The sequence below is a fragment of a genome, unplaced genomic scaffold, assembly GCF_019419815.1.
Source record: "Pyrus x bretschneideri cultivar Hongxiangsu unplaced genomic scaffold, Pyrus_bretschneideri_v1 Contig110, whole genome shotgun sequence".
Taxonomy (NCBI): domain Eukaryota; kingdom Viridiplantae; phylum Streptophyta; class Magnoliopsida; order Rosales; family Rosaceae; genus Pyrus; species Pyrus x bretschneideri.
This window is the reverse complement of record NW_025999403.1, coordinates 794,090-811,223: the sequence shown is the minus strand read 5'-3', so window position 1 is coordinate 811,223 and position 17,134 is coordinate 794,090. Positions and strand designations below refer to the sequence as shown.

The 17,134-nt window shown below is 37.9% G+C and overlaps 1 protein-coding gene across 1 annotated transcript; it reads left to right on the top strand.

Annotated features, from left to right (window-relative positions):
- The first annotated feature begins 917 nt into the window (after positions 1–917).
- Positions 918–16,109, top strand: LOC103932448 (probable E3 ubiquitin-protein ligase ARI7). The gene is made up of 15 exons (XM_009342062.3): positions 918–1,210; positions 2,674–2,798; positions 3,060–3,165; positions 3,278–3,368; positions 3,729–3,901; positions 4,729–4,833; positions 4,923–5,011; positions 11,076–11,183; positions 11,381–11,471; positions 11,575–11,664; positions 12,119–12,166; positions 14,444–14,515; positions 14,671–14,770; positions 14,857–14,983; positions 15,540–16,109. Exons 1-15 carry the CDS (start codon positions 1,034–1,036, stop codon positions 15,688–15,690), a joined length of 1,653 nt encoding a protein of 550 aa, XP_009340337.2. The 5' UTR covers positions 918–1,033; the 3' UTR covers positions 15,691–16,109.
- Positions 16,110–17,134: the final 1,025 nt, after the last annotated feature.

Sequence of the window (17,134 nt, the reverse complement as noted above, 5' to 3'; positions counted from 1 at the left end):
TTTTTTGTAGTGATAGAAGACAAAAATGTCTTTTTATTCTCTTTTTATTGACAACGAGAGTTTCATTAGTATGTAGTTTAAATAATATTGATGTAAATAATAAATTGGGATAAAAAAATATATTATATTGGTTCAAATTAAATTTGCTACGTATACTCACATGAATTACAGTCATATAATAATTATCGTATTTACTATTTACTCTCCGTACACTTTGCCAGACGAGGTCACACTAGTTTTATATCACGCGCTCACAATAATTCCACTTTCCCTTCTTCAATTCACAAAAATCACCACATTCCTTAGTCTGTTTATACATATACTAGCCTTTTGCACGCGCCTTGAAACTCCTCGAAATTGACGACATCCTGCACTCTGCACTCGTCTCCAACCATTGTCAATGAATAAGATCATTATCCAACTTGGTTGTACCTTCTCTCCAACGACATGAGTGCTATGCAGCAGCTGTATGGGTTGCAGTAATTAATTGAACTGGAACAACTAAGTCTGCAACGTAGGTTCCTTCACATTCGTGTTTCCATTTTTTTCTTTTTAGTTTATTTTTTTTTTACTGTGCTGTTTGCTCTTGTTTTTATTTGGACATTTCTATCCTTTATCAATATTCTTAACAATAAATCATGCAAGTTAAAAATTTTTTGTTTGAGGGTCTTTGTAGTCTAATTATTTTCACCAAACTTGACTTTTGGCATTTTAATATTTTTTTTATTTTTGAACAAGTGATATTATCTATATTAAGGAAAAGATGTGGGGTTAACCTCACAATAAACTAGCAATAATGTGATTCAAGTTTGCATTTAGAGAGAATCAAACTTAAAATTTCTCCCTTACAAGTGAAAAACATATCGATATAGATTAGTTGGATATTACTTTAGTTAAATACTTTAAAATAACCGACATATTTGTCTACGACTCTTCAATTTCTCTTCCGGTTTTGACACCGACTTTTCCCCTCGCTTTCTGTCACCAACCAATACACTCCTCCGCCCGTTAGGGTTTTCATGGTCGGACGGCGATGGACTCGGAGGACGATATGCACGATGCCAACGACGTCGAGTCCATGGACGACGACGACGGCTTCTACAGCGACGAGGATGCCTTGGACTACTACGGCACTGACGAAGACGACGCTGATGTTGATTTCGGCGACGATAATGAGGGAATCGAGAGGATCGAGGCCAGTCGAGCTGAGGTTTGTCCTACTCTTCCCTTTTCTTTCTCTTTCTTCTGTAAATATTTGTGAATTTCTTGAAATTGGCGACGCACGCTCTGATTCTTGCTCTGTTTGGGAGCTGAGAAAGCTCTGGATTAGCTTTGATCACTGGAATTTTACAACTTTACTTGACAAAAGCTCCAATTAATGGTAATCCTGTTCCTCACTCGCGTCTTATTTAGTCCAGCAGAGTCGGACTAAATAATCCTAACATTGGGCTCTTTCTAGTTGCTATTGATTTTGATGGAATATAAGGGTTTCGTGTTTACTTTCGTTGTCTGGGGAACATTTTTCCATTTAAGCTGAAGTGAATGTCTTCCATGGTGATGACTGTTCTGAGTTCGAGTAAGGATACTAGTCTGTTGGCATTCGCTTGATTTGTAGAGTAGTGGAGGAAAGTTAAAAAAATATTGCAGATACGACTTTGGTCAATAAGAGGGCGTGAGGAACAAATAGGCAATTGACACCTTGAGAGTAGAAGACATCTACAGTCACCGAAACATGAAGATAAGGGAATTACCTGTGTAATGTTTTTCTTGTGCTTCGACAATTGAAGAAGTTGAGGTTCCACCATAAAACCAATTGGCAATACTTATAAGCACATGCAAAGGTCCCTCCTCTCATCAATGCGGGATTCATTCTCAACAGAGTCTACCTAACGCCACATGGGATCCTACTCAATTTCCTGTTAGGACTAAGTATGTATCTACTTCTTATGAAATGATGGCAAATGGGTACTCTCTCGAATGGAATTCTGCACATCAGCTTCGCAACTATGCTGCTTTCCTCCCTTGTCAGACTTTACCCACCTATTGCTCCTCTTTCCCTAGGTCTTCATAATAATTCCTGCGTCACCAAATGCTTCTTTTCCTGTCTTTTTCACCCTCCTACAAAGAAGGCTTTATAAGCTTATAAGTTCTTTTACCACAAATAAGCTTCCCACCTCATGATAAAAAAAAGCCGTCTTCCATTTATCCAATCTATTTCCACTAGTTGCCTGCTATTTCAGTTTAATCTGTTGGGGATAATGCACATAACAAGAGTGTCATTACTAATAACTAATTAAAGAACATTTGCTCATTCTCAGCAAGAATAAAAATCTTGTATCATGTGCCAGCAACACCTGTGAAGTTAACCACCTGGAGGCCTCCCATTTATAGTTACTGCAAATTTACAGATTTTAAGCAGTCTTGATATCTTGCTGAAGACTTTTGTCTCTACCGCAAGAGGCAGTCTTGATGAACTAAATTCTTACTTTATTGTCTCCAAGGAGCCATCTTTTTTCAGACGTGTATGCATCTGTGTGTGTGTACTTATGGATATGGATTGGAATGTTAATTTGAATATTAAATCTTGTTTCCATTGAAGGGATTTTGCCAGTCAGTTTGAGGAGCTTATAGCATTCCCATTAGTTTCATAATTTGTCCTTTTTTTTTATCCAGAATAATTATATCGTCTTGAAGGAGTCAGATATAAAGCATTGCCAGGAAGATGATATTACAAGTGTATCTGCTGTGCTTTCCATATCAAGAGTTTCTTCAAGCATTCTACTTCGTTACTATAATTGGTATTAAATTTTCCACTTGTTCATCTCTTTTAGCATCCTCAATTTCATATTAATGCAGAATTGTGCTCTTTTATTTGAACGGTTCGTTGGAACTGTATGCTCTGTTGTGAGTGAATATAGTAACCTGTGAAATTTTACTAGTGACCACGTGGGCCATGGCACATAATTACTCTTTTCGTTGAACAGAAAATAAGAGTTCCTGAATACCCACCTTCTCCATTTTTTATAAGTTATTTATCTGAAAAAGTTTTGGTATGGCAGGAGTGTAAGTAAAGTGCACGAGGCATGGTTTGCCGATGAAGATAAAGTCCGAAAAACTGTTGGCTTGTTAAAGAAGTCAGTTGTTCAGTTCCCCCATTCCAGGGAAGTAAGCTTTATACACGTTAGGAAATTAGAGTTTGCTGTTTTGCGAGTAACTGGTTTGTTTTTATCTTCATGTGTTGGTATACCATCCTAATACCTATTATTCCATTGGACAGCTTACCTGTGGGATCTGTTTTGAAGCTTGTCCCCGAGGTAGCATCAAGTCTGCTGCTTGTGGTCATTCTTACTGTTGTACATGCTGGAAAGGTTTGTTTCATATTCTATTTTTCTTTATTTACTTATTTATTTATTTATCTTTTACCAAGTTCTGACTTAGGTAGCATCAAATCTGCTGCTTGTGGTCATCCTTACTGATGCATCATTTGTTCTGTTTTGATTATGGAGAATGTAATGTAGGAATTGCATGTCTTTTTAACGTCTACAGCTGTATCTAATTGTTTAAAACTATGTTTTACAACTACATGCTCCATTTTTTCCAATATTTGGTCTCTGAATATTCTTAGTATTTTAATTCCATTTTAAATCTGCCTTGCTGCGATCAGTTGCTATACCGTTCTTTCCAATGTCATGTTTTATGGTTATGATGATTTGTTGCTTTGGTGATAGGATACATTGAAACATCCATTAGCGATGGTCCTGGCTGTTTGACAATGAGATGTCCTGATCCGTCTTGTGATGCATCTATTGGTCAAGACATGATTAGTGTGTTGGTCAGTGATGAAGATAACCAGAAGTACTCTCGGTACCTTCTTAGGTCTTATATTGAAGACAACAAGAAGGTATATGTGGAATTTGATTTTGATTGTATGGAGCACTTATCAGCCGTTAATTCGATGGACTTCAAATTACTATTAATGGATGACCAAAAGTTGGAGTACTTTATAAATTTTCTTAAAAATTTCACAAGTCTAGTTTCTTTCAAGTATGGGACATGTTGTTGAGCTCTTACAGTCTAGCCTGTGTTTTTTTTTTTTTTTTCACCTTTTTAGGTGTGGATTTCAACCTTAATAAAAGATTCAAAAGAGATTTTATTTTGTCTATTTATAGAGGTGTAAACCCAAAGTTGTACAATAAATCTGAAATGTTTTTGGCTAACTCAAGATATGAAATAAGTTTGATTATTAATAATTTAAAACATCTATAAATGTTCTTGTAAGATTGACTTTTCAATAACAATATCAAAGGGAACATGTTAATGGATCAACTTTATCAAATGTCCCATCTGATTGCTTTGTTACTTTTCTTCCTTTTGGCTTGGAAAACTATGTTATTATGATAAAGGAGTCATCTTAAAAAAATGGTGTTATCTATGTATGTGTTTCAGTACTCAATAGGTATTGAGGTGGACAGTTTTAATTACTATATTGAAAAGTGAATAGTGTTTTCTTTTCTTTTCATTTACTCCTTGTGCCTGTGTGGGCACGTGAGTGTGACTATATGAATATCATGTTTCTTTTTTATTAGTGGTTTCTTTTCTTATTGATGGTACAATGGTGTGTTCCTGTCTATTACTCTTGTTTGGTATAGTGGATTATATGAATATTATTTTTCTTCCTTCATGTTTTTCCTTTTTTTCACCATTATAATTATTTTTCTTTGCTGGTAGACAAAGTGGTGTCCTGCTCCGGGTTGTGAATATGCTGTTAATTTTGTTGGTGATAATGAAAATTATGATGTTTCTTGCCTGTGCTCCCATGGATTTTGCTGGAATGTAAGTTTCCTTTTGTAATTTTTAGTAGTTGATATCTTAGCGAAAACTTATCTACGTGGGGTGAGTCATAGTTTGTTTTGGGTATGCAGTGTACAGAGGAAGCTCATCGTCCTGTCGACTGTAGCACTGTGGAGAAATGGATTTTAAAGAACAGTGCTGAGTCTGAAAACATGAACTGGTTTGTATTTTCTTTTAGCATCCAAAATTGTATGTTGTGGTTTTACACTTTCATGGATGTATGTTGTGGTTTTACACTTCATAGATCTCTCTTTTGATACATGCACTGGCTTTCTGACTGTTTCCATGGTAAGAAAGTTTTGGTTGGCCATTGAATTGTATACCTCCTTCATTCTGTGCTTACCATAACTAGAGGATAATGTTTTTCTTCTCCTTTGTCTCTCTAACTGTTATTTTTCATTAATTTTTGTGTGCTGTTTTGATGACTTCCACTGCTTTTGGTCTGCAAGGGAATTCAGTGTGATAAATTTGTGGGTAAATTAAGTTAACCATGCTCCTGAAACTTTTGGGAATGTGATAAATTTACTATGGTGGAAATTTTTGTTGCATTCAGAAAAGTTTCAGGCTCATAAAGAAAATGTAGTGCTTGTGAATTTAACTGGATATGCACATACCAGGTTATTTTGGAAAGTAGGGCTTGTTAGTTAGCGTAATGGTTACTTTATTTTGCTTTTGTAGAGTAATTTTTTCTTTTGGTAATAGGTTTTATCTATGAAGTATATGTGTCTGCATGGGTTAGTGTGTCGAGCATCTGAATTCCTCTTAAAGTTTTTCCTCAGGCCATGTTTGGTTATTCAGATTGGATTGGATTAGGAGGGAGGGTTAGATTGCCTTGGATCACGTTGGATAAAATTAATGCAGTGTTCTGTTTGGGTGCTACAGAGGATTACAGGGCTGGATAGATTAAAATATGTTAAATCTAAGTTTTGTCAACAGAGATCTTTTGCAAGCTATGAGAAATCACTTTAATATTAAATGAAGAACAAACAGGCTTTATATAAGCCTTACACAGTAACTGAATGAAAAACATGCAGCCCACGTTGAACATAAACCTAAACATGGTAGAAGACTAAGTCTGAAGGAAAACCTGATCCCTAGATTCTAGGGTTTATTTCACCATGCAGTTGAAACTGCTTACATAATTAATCCTACACTTACGTAGTGGATAAAACCACTACTTCTAACATCCTCCCTTAAACTGACTGCTAAGCAATCAGTTTATATCTGATTCCAAACACATTCCCATAGACTCCTGCAACTTCAGGAAGGCATCAGTCTTCAATGGCTTGGTTAGTATGTCTGCTATTTGCTCCTGAGAGTTGCAATAAATCAGTTGCACAGTTTCATCCTTAGTCAGCTCACGAAGGAAATGAACCGTACATCTATGTGCTTGCTTCGACCATGCAGCACAGGATTCTTGGAGAGCTTTATTGCTGAGCTATTATCGCAGAAAATTGTTGTAGAGACTTGCTGAACCTGACCTAAGTCCTTCATTATTCTTCTTAACTAGGTTGCCTGACAAGCAGATGAAGCTGCTGCAATGAATTCAGCTTCAGTTGTTGATAGCGTAACCACCGGTTGCTTCTTGGAAGACCAACACACAGCTCCTGAACCTAACATGAACAAATATCCTGATGTACTCTTTCTATCGTCCAAGTCACCTGCATAATCACTGTCTGTATAGCCTCTGAGCTCAGCATGTTCTCCCTTTTTGTAAAGAACTCCAAGGTCGATCGTGCCTTTTACATATCTCAAAACCCTTTTTGCTGCTGCCAAGTGCATTTCTGTTGGACCTTACATAAACCTGCTAATTAAACTCACCACAAACATAGTGTCAGGTCGAGTGGCTGTGAGATACATGAGACTCCCCACAATTTGTTTGTAGTAAGTGCTGTCGACCCTCTCACCAGTCAGGTCCTTCGTTAGCTTGGTACCTGGAACAATAGGATTATGCACTGGATTGCAATTCCCCATATTAAACCTCTCCAACACTTCCTGAGCATATTTCTTTTGACAGATGAATATTCCATCTGGTTTCTGCAATACTTCAATTCCAAGGAAGTATCTCATCTTACCAAGATCAGTCATTTCAAACTCATTCATCATCGACTGCTTAAACTCACTGAACATGCTTTCATCATTGCCAGTATAAATGAGATCATCAACGTAAAGACAAACAATGAGAATGTTACCTCCATCTCCTGCTTTGATGAACAAAGTGTGTTCATGGGGACACTTCACAAACCCTTCCTTCAAGAAATAAGCTTCTATACGACTATACCAAGCACGAGAGGCTTGTTTAAGTCCATATAAAGCTTTTCTCAATCTGTAAACTTTATGCTCCTTACCTCTTTGCACATACCCAGTTGGTTGTTCCACGAATACTTCTTCGTTGATTTCCCCATGTAAGAAAGCACTTTTCACGTCCATTTGATGAATTGTCCATTCCCTTTGAGCAGCGAGTGCAATCACAATTCGAATGGTATCTAACCTAGCCACAGGAGCAAAAACTTTAGCATAATCAACCCCATATTCTTGAGCATACCCCTTTGCCACCAACCAAGCTTTGTACTTGTCCACCTCTCCATTTTCATTCAGTTTAGTCTTGTAAACCCATTTAACGCCAATTATCTTCCCACCTTGAGGTAGATCTGTCAATTCCCAAGTGTTGTTCTTCTCAATAGCCGCTACCTCAATATCCATAGCTTTCCTCCATTTGACATTTTTCACAGCTTCATTGTAATGAACTAGATCACTACTCGCAAGAAGAGCCAAATGCACCGTGGCTTCCTCTTCTTCAGATAAACCTTCTCCTGTGACATAATCCCGCATCCATACTGGCGGATTTCTAGGTCTTCTTTCTTCTGAACTGGATGAATTTGCTTCTGAGACTTCATCTAATCCACTATTGTTGCTTGTATCATTGTCATTTCTATCGAATCCATCTTCATCTCCTCCCTCACTGTCAACCTCATTAGCTTCACTTGTTGTGTCTTCATCATCATCCCATTCCAAATCTGCTATGACCGCTTCATAATGATGCTCATCCCAAACCCAGCTACTCTTCTCATCAAACCTAACATCACGACTAATTATGATCTTCTGTGAGACTGGTTCAAATAGCCAATAGGCTTTGGACCCTTCACTAACCCCAAGTAGCACACACTTCATACTCTTATCATCCAGCTTGGTTCTCTTGTTGTCTGGGATGTGCACATATGAAATACACCCAAAAACCCTGAAATAACTTACTGATGGTATCGTACCACTCCATGCCTCCTCTGGTGTTTTGTTTTTTACTGCAAGTGTGGGGCTTCTGTTGAGCACATGAACTGTCCAGTTTGCTGCTTCAGGCCAAAATGTCTTTGGCATCTTCTTCTCGGTTAGTAAGCTTCGAACCATGTTCATGATGGTTCGATTCTTACGCTCAGCTACTCCGTTTTGCTGCGGGGTGTAGGCTGCAGTTAACTGTCGTTGAATCCCATTCTCAGCACAAAACTCATCAAACTCATGAGATGTAAACTCCCCTCCCCGATTTGTGCGCAGACTTTTAATGCTTGCACCAGTCTCATTCTCAACAAGACTTTTGAAGACTTTAAAAAATCGAAAAGCTTTTGACTTCTCTACCAGGAAATAGACCCAAGTCTTGCGAGTAAAATCATCAATAAAGGTCAGTAGATACCTCTTCTTACTGTTGGATTCAGGCTTTATTGGTCCACATACGTCTGCATGAATAAGTTGTAGACTTTGAGAAGCCCTCCAGGTACTCCTTTTTGGAAAGGAGTCTCTCGACTGCTTGCCTACCATGCAATTCTCACACACTCTTGAGGAGTCCTTTATCTGAGGCAGTCCACTCACCATCTGCTTCTGTTGGAGAGTCTTTAAGCCACCAAGACTCAAGTGCCCATAACGATAGTGCCACAGCTGAACGGGATCATCTGTGAGAGCATTGAAACATGCCTGGACACTGAGGTGATGCTGAGCAACAATAATAAACATGCGATTTGCAGCCATAGTGGTCTCCATGATCAGTCCTCTCTTGGGGTGATAGATCTTGCACCTTCCATGTTTAATGAGAATAGCAAGACCTTTCTCCTGAAGCTAACTAATGCTTAGAAGGTTCTTCAAAACAGGCACATAGAAAACCCCTGTGATCACTTGAGTCATCCCATTCACTTGTAGTCTAATGTTTCCTTTCCCCAAAACAGTCATACTAGTATTGTTCCCTAGTTTCACACTTTTTCTAAAACTTTCATCGAAGTCAATAAATAGCTCCCTCTTACCACACATATGATTGCTGCAACCCGAGTCGAGGAACCAAATATCTTCTTTGACCTCTGGAGCATCTACATACGCCATTAGCAACATCTCTTCACCAGCCTCAGCATAATTGACCTTTGCTTCCTTGTCCTTCTTAGGACACTCATAATGAAAGTGCCCTAATTCATGACAATTATAGCACTCAATTGTTGACTTGTTAAAGGTTTGTCGACCTCTCCCTCTGCCTCTTCCACGAAAGGTTCCTCGACCACGTCCTCTTCCTCCAAAGTTCTCTTCATAGACCACCTTTAGTGCTTGCTCCTCCACAACATGTCCGATCATTCGTTGTTCATGTACCAACAAACTGCTTTGCAGTTCATCAATTGAGAGAAGATCTAAATCTTTGGATTCCTCAATTGAACAAACCACATAATCATACTTAGGAGTCATCGATCTCAGAATCTTCTCAATAACTTCTACATCTGTCAATTTGTCACCGTTGATTCTTCTCTTGTTGGCTATGGTCAGAGTTCGACCAAAAAACTCATTCATAGTTTCTCCTGTCCTCATGTGAAGCATCTCAAACTCCTTTCGAAGTGCCTGCAACTGTGCTCGCTTGACACGAGCAGTCCCTTGATGCTTTTGCTTCAACGAATCCCAAATCTCCTTAGCCGTATCCTTGTTCAAGATTGTTTCCAAAACAGCTCGGTCAATTGCTTGAAACAAATAATTCTTAGCCTTTAAATCTTTCAACTTTTGATCCTCAAGCACCTTCCTTTGCCCCTCCGCGAGTGAGGCTCCTTCTGTTGCTGCAGTGATTCCATGCTCTACGATGCTCCAATACTCCTTTGAACGTAGAAAATTTTCCATAAGCATTGCCCAATGGTCATAATGCCCATCCATTTTTGGAATGGATGCTTGCACAAAACCACTTCCTTCTCCTGCCATATTTTCGTATATCTTCACTCAAAAAATTACTCTCTCTCAAGCTTTAATCAGAAGCCCCAGGTTGGGGCTCTGATACCAAATGTTAAATCTAAGTTTTGTCAACAGAGATCTTTTGCAAGCTATGAGAAATCACGTTAATATTAAATGAAGAACAAACAGGCTTTATATAAGCCTTACACAGTAACTGAATGAAAAACATGCAGCCCACGTTGAACATAAACCTAAACGTGGTAGAAGACTAAGTCTGAAGGAAAAACTGATCCCTAGATTCTAGGGTTTATTTCACCATGCAGTTGAAACTGCTTACATAATTAACCCTACACTTACGTAGTGGATAAAACCACTACTTCTAACAAAATATGCTCTTTTGACTTTAATTTCATGGCCTGGGTGTGGCGTGGACACTGGTCCTGGATCCCAATTTTACATTTGCAAACTTCTGGAAGTATATTCTTAACTATGTTGAATTGAGAGGTGCAAATGGAAAACATCATCAGTGTTTTAATTTCTGATACACTATTGAAAGTTACCTTTTATTAACAGTTTTATGTGATTTGGGTGGAATTCATGGTATTTCATATTTCATTTTTATTGTTCTGTCCTAACCTAGTTCGCGACTCTCACTTATACAAAAAAATAGATAACTTTCATTATGCATTTTATTTTTTCAATAAAATATAAGTGACTTGTTGAATACCTGGATGAACAATCATTATATGCTTGTTCCCAATATTTTCTATGTACTGGCACTTTATAATGTCACTTTATTTTACCATTTATGTATCCCAATACAATTATGTGTGTTTTTTTTTTAAATACATATTTATATAGTATATAGTATATTCTCAACTATGTTGAATTGAGTGGTGCAAATGGAAAACAGCATCAGTGTTTTAATTTCTGATACACTATTGAAAGTTACCTTTTATTAACAGGTTTATGTGATTTGGGTGGATTCTTGGTATTTGATAATTCATTTTTATTGTGCTGTCCTAACCTTTGTTCAAAATGCTCAGGATACTAGCCAATTCTAAGCCATGTCCAAAGTGCAAGCGACCTATAGAAAAAAACCAAGGGTGCATGCACATGACATGCACACCACCTTGCAAGTTTGAATTTTGCTGGTATGCTTTCTGCTTCTAATTTCTTACTTCAATGGAAATTGATTGTTGTTTGGAAAAAATATCTGAATAATAAAGAACAGAAATATATCATTAAACTTTAGATTAGATATATTGTTTGAGGGAACTTTTCTTTTGATTATGTTCAAATATTGTTAAGTTTTATACGTGATGCTAAATGAATTATATGTATCATGCAGGCTGTGCCTTGGTTCATGGGTGGAGCATGGTGAGAGGACGGGTGGTTTCTATGCTTGTAACCGCTATGAAGCAGCTAAGCAAGAGGGAGCTGTAAGGATTTTATACTTTTCTTTGAAGTAATTCTGATATTTTCCCTTTTGGAAGAATATCCTTCTTTCTCTTCTGTTTATTTAGTTTGTATTGTTGATTGTAGTATGATGAAGCTGAGAGAAGAAGAGAGATGGCAAAGAATTCTTTGGAGAGATACACTCATTATTATGAACGTTGGGCAAGCAATCAGCAGGCATCCACAATTCTCTTTTTCAAAATTTCAATGCTTCTTGTGCTATGCCATGAATTCCTGCAATTATCTTCATCAAGCCATTTTTTAACAAATTCAGTTATGGCAGTAGCCCGGCTGTGTATTTTGTCAATGAACCCTTTTTCTCAATGATCAGAGAAGATCCTACTTTTCATGACACTTCTTTGATTACACACTTGGTTTTTATTTCAATTCTCACAGAATTTGTTGTGGCAAACAGTAGTAGGCAGGTGGACACCTGTGCTGACTTCAGTTTTTAAGGGTTTGTATGGGAAGAAGGGGTGGAGCTTCCTTAAATTAGAATCAAGATTTTTCTGTGCATTATTCTTCATTTTACAAATTTAATTGGCTAAGCCTTATTGCTACCTTTGCTGGATCTTTACAAAAGCCCCTTCACTTTTAATAATTGACCAATTTTTTTTTTCTTCCTTGGCAGTCGAGGCAAAAGGCTCTTGCGGATTTGCATCAGATGCGAACTGTGCATGTAAGTATATGTGCAACATGCACACATATATACTCATAAAACATATTTGATTTCATGTTAGTGATTTTTGTTCTTGAATGGAGTTTCTGGTAACTAATGTGTTTAGCAATATAAACTTAGAACTCATCTTTCTACTCCATTGTATGATAACCAGAACCATATCTAAACTTAGCAGATCTGAAATATTATTGATCAATTGTAATTGACCATGTTGCTAATGAGAGATGCTAGGAAGGTTGTACTTATTCTATTAGATGCAAGGCTGAAAATTAAGTTCGTGTAGGGTTAACTTCAGAAACATGAGGTTTTATATGTTTTCACCTTTCAGAAATTAAACTTGACAGAGTCCATTAAAAATTGACCATAGTTGTGTTTCTCATCTTTCAGCTGGATTGTAGATGAAGAACCATAATTGTGGTTGCACGTATAGACCCTTATGTCAACTAATTGACTCGACAGAGTAAATTAAAAATTCATCCTTGATAAAAAATCTTGTTTCTGATAGGTTTACAGGTCTTTCTAATAAATCAGTAGGTATCGCAGCTTTGAAAAATCTGTTTATTTTTTTCTTCCAGTAAGTGCCAATTGAAGGAATTTTCAAAATGGCCATCTTACCCTCCCTTTCTCCTTCTTCCCATCTCTGGTCTCCATCGTGATGAATGTCTGAGCTTTCATCCGTTTAAGCAGAAGCACCAAACTCATATTCGAAAACAATGTCCAAGCTTTCCGCCACCACTCACCTACCCTACAACCCACAACCACCAAACAAACTGAACGACTTGCAGGCCCACCAAACTCTCCTCCTCGATCCCCTCAGCCACTTGTGTGAATTGGTTCCTGACGCTAGAGCTTATCTGATTGCGATCCCCTCACCCACTAGTTCTCCCCATTGGTTCTCTGCCACTGCTGCTGATCCTTAAAATCCTCAAAGCTCCTCCAATTGTGACTGGTTCTCTGACTTAGCCTCCAATTCTGACCATGACGTCAGCTGCTTCGTCACCGTTCTCTTCGACCTCAGCTGCTAGGAGCAGCAGCCCAAGACTGACTACTAGATTGGGACAAGGAGAGAGAGGGACCGAATTTGGGGAGAGGTGAGATGAGAATTGGACGGAGAAGATGAGGGAGAGGAGAGAGTGTCTGTTTCTATAAAAAGAGTGTAGAAAATAATTAGTGGAAAATATTAAAAAATATTGATGAATAGTATCTTCTTTTTTGTCATTATACATATTCACAACACTTCTATGTAAAAGTTTACCAAACACTTTGATACTGCTTTATGGACTCAAAGCACTTTTGCAACTCTAATTTACCAAACACATGATTTCTTTATTTCACAACTTATTATTTTTACAACACAGTAGAAGTAGTTTTTTTATTTTTTTTATAGCACAGTAATACCAAAATAGCCCTTAGAGATAGTATTAAATTTGTAGTTAGTTTCATTTTAATATCTTGTTAAAGCATTTAAGAAATTCAATGTATTTTATCTTGGTTGGGGAAGATTTTGAATTGAATGTAATATGCGGCTTTGGTTGGATTATTATGGACCAAGGTTCTAAAAGACGCTAGACACTAGTTGGGCAGCAGGTTGGGGCTTGCGCTTATCCCCTAGGCGAGGCCTAGGTACATTTAAGTAAATTTGTTATATACTATATAAATACGTGTGCATTTAAAAAAAAAAAAAACACACATTAATTGTATTGGGATACATAAATGGTAAAATAAAGTGACATTATAAAGTACCAGAACATAGAAAATATTGGGAACAAGCATATAATGATTGTTCGTCCAAATATTCAACAAGTCACTTACGTTTTATTGAAAAAATAAAATGCAAAATGAAAGTTATCTATTTTTTTCTATAAGTGAGAGTCGCGAACTAGACAGGTGCCTATGTGGGTTTAGGTGGGATAGGCTGGTGCCTAGGCGGGATAGGCGGACGTCTAAGCGGGTCTAGGCGCACTTTCTTATGTTCAGACGCCAAGGGACTAATCGGGGTGGTGGCCAGCTGCCTAATGCTTAGGCAGGGATTTTTAGAACAGTGTTATGGACTTGTCCATGCTACTCTTATTTAAACAACAATGAAGCTTTGTGTTTCTTCAGTTAAAGAAAGGTGTATGTATATTATACACTCACATTTATGTTTTTAACTGAAATAAAAATGCCGTTGCTAGAAGATGTTCAGTACGATCGTTTCAATTGGATTTGTGTCAGCTATTTTGGATTTCTGTGAAGTTACAATGTATAACTGATGGATACCTTTTTTTTCTTTGTCAGATGGAGAAACTTAGTGACATACAGCGTGAACCTGAGTCTCAGCTAAAGTTCATAACTGATGCCTGGCTGCAGGTGAGTTGTTGGGTTTCTTGTTAGAGATATGAATAGTTTCTTTAAGATATGAAAGGAATTATTAATTGCTCAGTGTATCTATAACGTCAAATTAAATTTGTTTGGTGATGAAATTATGACAAATTTTGTTTTGCCTTCGGCATTCATGTTTGTAGATTGTTGAGTGTAGAAGAGTACTAAAATGGACTTATGCTTATGGGTACTACCTGCCTGACCATGAGCAAGCGAAGAGGCAGTTTTTTGAGTACTTGCAAGGTATAAACTGTGTATTTGTCTGCAGGAACTATTTGGGAGTTGTTTTTTGAGTTTTCTGAAATATGCAAATCTGTTTTTGTCTTCAGGTGAGGCAGAGTCTGGTTTGGAAAGGCTTCATCAGTGTGCGGAGAAGGAGCTACTGCAATTCCTCAATGCAGAAGGTCCTTCGAAAGAATTTGTTGATTTCCATACAAAACTAGCTGGACTTACCGGGTAAATGCTGTGATATATATTAGCTGAAATTCATTTTCCATGGGATGTTTTGTGTTGAAATGCATCTCGTAAAAAAAAAGGGAGTTATTTATATGTGTAAATGGAGGAAATCTCTGGTACGGTTAACCGCATCAGAGAAAACTGCTAAACTTATAAGTCTGCACTTAAAAGTTTCCTTGATCCCTTCCAAGTTTTTGCTTTACCACCGAATTTCTGAGTGTATCATTGTTTTTTCTGGGTCAACCTATTATGTTGTCCGTTCAACATTGTCTGGATGCAAATTGCAGCAAAGGAAAAGGTAAGCGTCAATGAGTCTTTATTATAGGAACTTGGAGGAAAACAATCTCCTTTTTGGAGGATGAGAAGAGGAAGAGGGAAAGTGAGCAAGAACCAGTTTTCTAACTTGAGTAATTTATTTGTGGGATATGTATGGTTGGATAGTTTTTAATTAGAATTGGCCAGTAATTGTGTTGCATGGTCATTTATCTTTGACTACCATTTCATTTCACTCCCTTGCCTAATCCAATCTTCTCATCCACTTACCCAACTTTGGCAGGGTGACTAAAAATTATTTCGAGAACCTGGTAAGGGCATTAGAGAATGGCCTATGTGATGTGGACTCTCAAGAAGCTTGCAGTGGGTCAACCAGCGCAAAAAATGGAGGAAGCAGCAAAGCAAAAGGTGGAAAGGGAAAGGGAACAGGTTGAGGTAGTGGGTCCAGGTAAATGTCTAGCACGGACATTTGGCCCTGTTGTCAGTATGGTATGACAATTCCAAGCCTCCCACATGCCATCGCTGTCGGTGAGTATTCTAGCTTCCTGTTTTCCTCAGTCTGTTGGAGAAAAGAACTTAACGCAAATCGAGAACAAGTTACTATGGACGAGGGGATTCTTTGGTACGAAAGCAATAATGATCTTGAAACGGAAAAAATACAGATGCCGTTTAGGGTAAAAAGAGGTTGGCCTGTTGGTATTTGTGTGTTGGTGGGAACATAAAGTGATTATTCTGTAGATAGTATTGACGTGCTTATAAACTAGGGTTTCTATGACCTAATTTAAGCATATTACAGTTGTCTATTGTGAATGCAAATATGCTCTATTTATATTATTTTCATCTGTTTCGGTAATGTATGTGTTCGGACTCATTTTTTGAACGGCCCTTGCGGCCGCTCATATAACCCGTATGCAATGAAATTATTCCGAATTGCATTCATTGTAATAGTAAAAAGTAAAGATTAACGGCAAAAAAGAACGTCTATTTGGTGCTTCTTGCGTCATTGCTTGTTCTTGGTTTTTGTAGTTTGCACGTAACGAGTGTGTGGTCTGGAATGTAGGTACTTGTAAAATTGTTTTGCTGATTATATTGTCATCTTCTGACACACCTCGACCCGGAATCTCTACTAGGACCCGCTCATCGCGCACTTGTGTATTTAAGCGCTTTTAGGTTTTAATTTATTCATATTTTATACACTATCACACTTTATGGCTTCGTCACTTTACAGGTCTCGACCAGCACAGGTTTGGTATCAAAGTCTAAACCTGGGCGTAGTGTGCTGACGAGGACATCGAGCCCCTAAGGGGATAGATTGTAAGATCCCACATCGCTCAGGGATGAGGATCTTGTAAGCCTTATATGTATATTCTCATCTCTACTTAGCATGAGGTTTTTTGGGAGCTCACTGGCTTCAAAGTTCATCGAAACTCTGAAGTTAAGCGAGTAACGCGCGAGAACAATCCCATAATGGGTGACTCACTGGGAAGTTTTCGTGTGAGTTTTCAGAAACAAAACCGTGAGGGCATGGTCGGGGCCTGGGATGTGGTGGAGCCTGGGCGGGGATGTGACATCTTCCCTATTCTCGGTTGAATCCCAAGCGTGAGCCCCAATCCAAGTGGTAAGGTGTCAACAACGATCAATGTAACGGAATTATTCTTTTTGGATAAATTAAATAACCGTACGGAGGAAACAATTATAAATAAATAATTGCTGTAGGTCTAATTTACTGAATCATATAAAGGACATAGAGAGGGGGTGAGGCACAGTAGAGACAGATGTATAATTGTGAGATGTGTTATATTTCCTTCCATTGTGCCTTTATTTGTAGTAGTAAAGAAGGTTAATTCCTTACCCTAATAGGATTACCACTTTAATAGA

Coding starts and splice junctions, on each gene's coding strand:
- LOC103932448 (XM_009342062.3), top strand. CDS start 1,034: ATGGACTCGGAGGACGATATGCACGATGCCAACGACGTCGAGTCCATG. Junction 5,012..11,075: donor GAGTCTGAAAACATGAACTG/GTTTGTATTTTC, acceptor CAAAATGCTCAG/GATACTAGCCAATTCTAAGC. Junction 11,184..11,380: donor TGCAAGTTTGAATTTTGCTG/GTATGCTTTCTG, acceptor TGTATCATGCAG/GCTGTGCCTTGGTTCATGGG.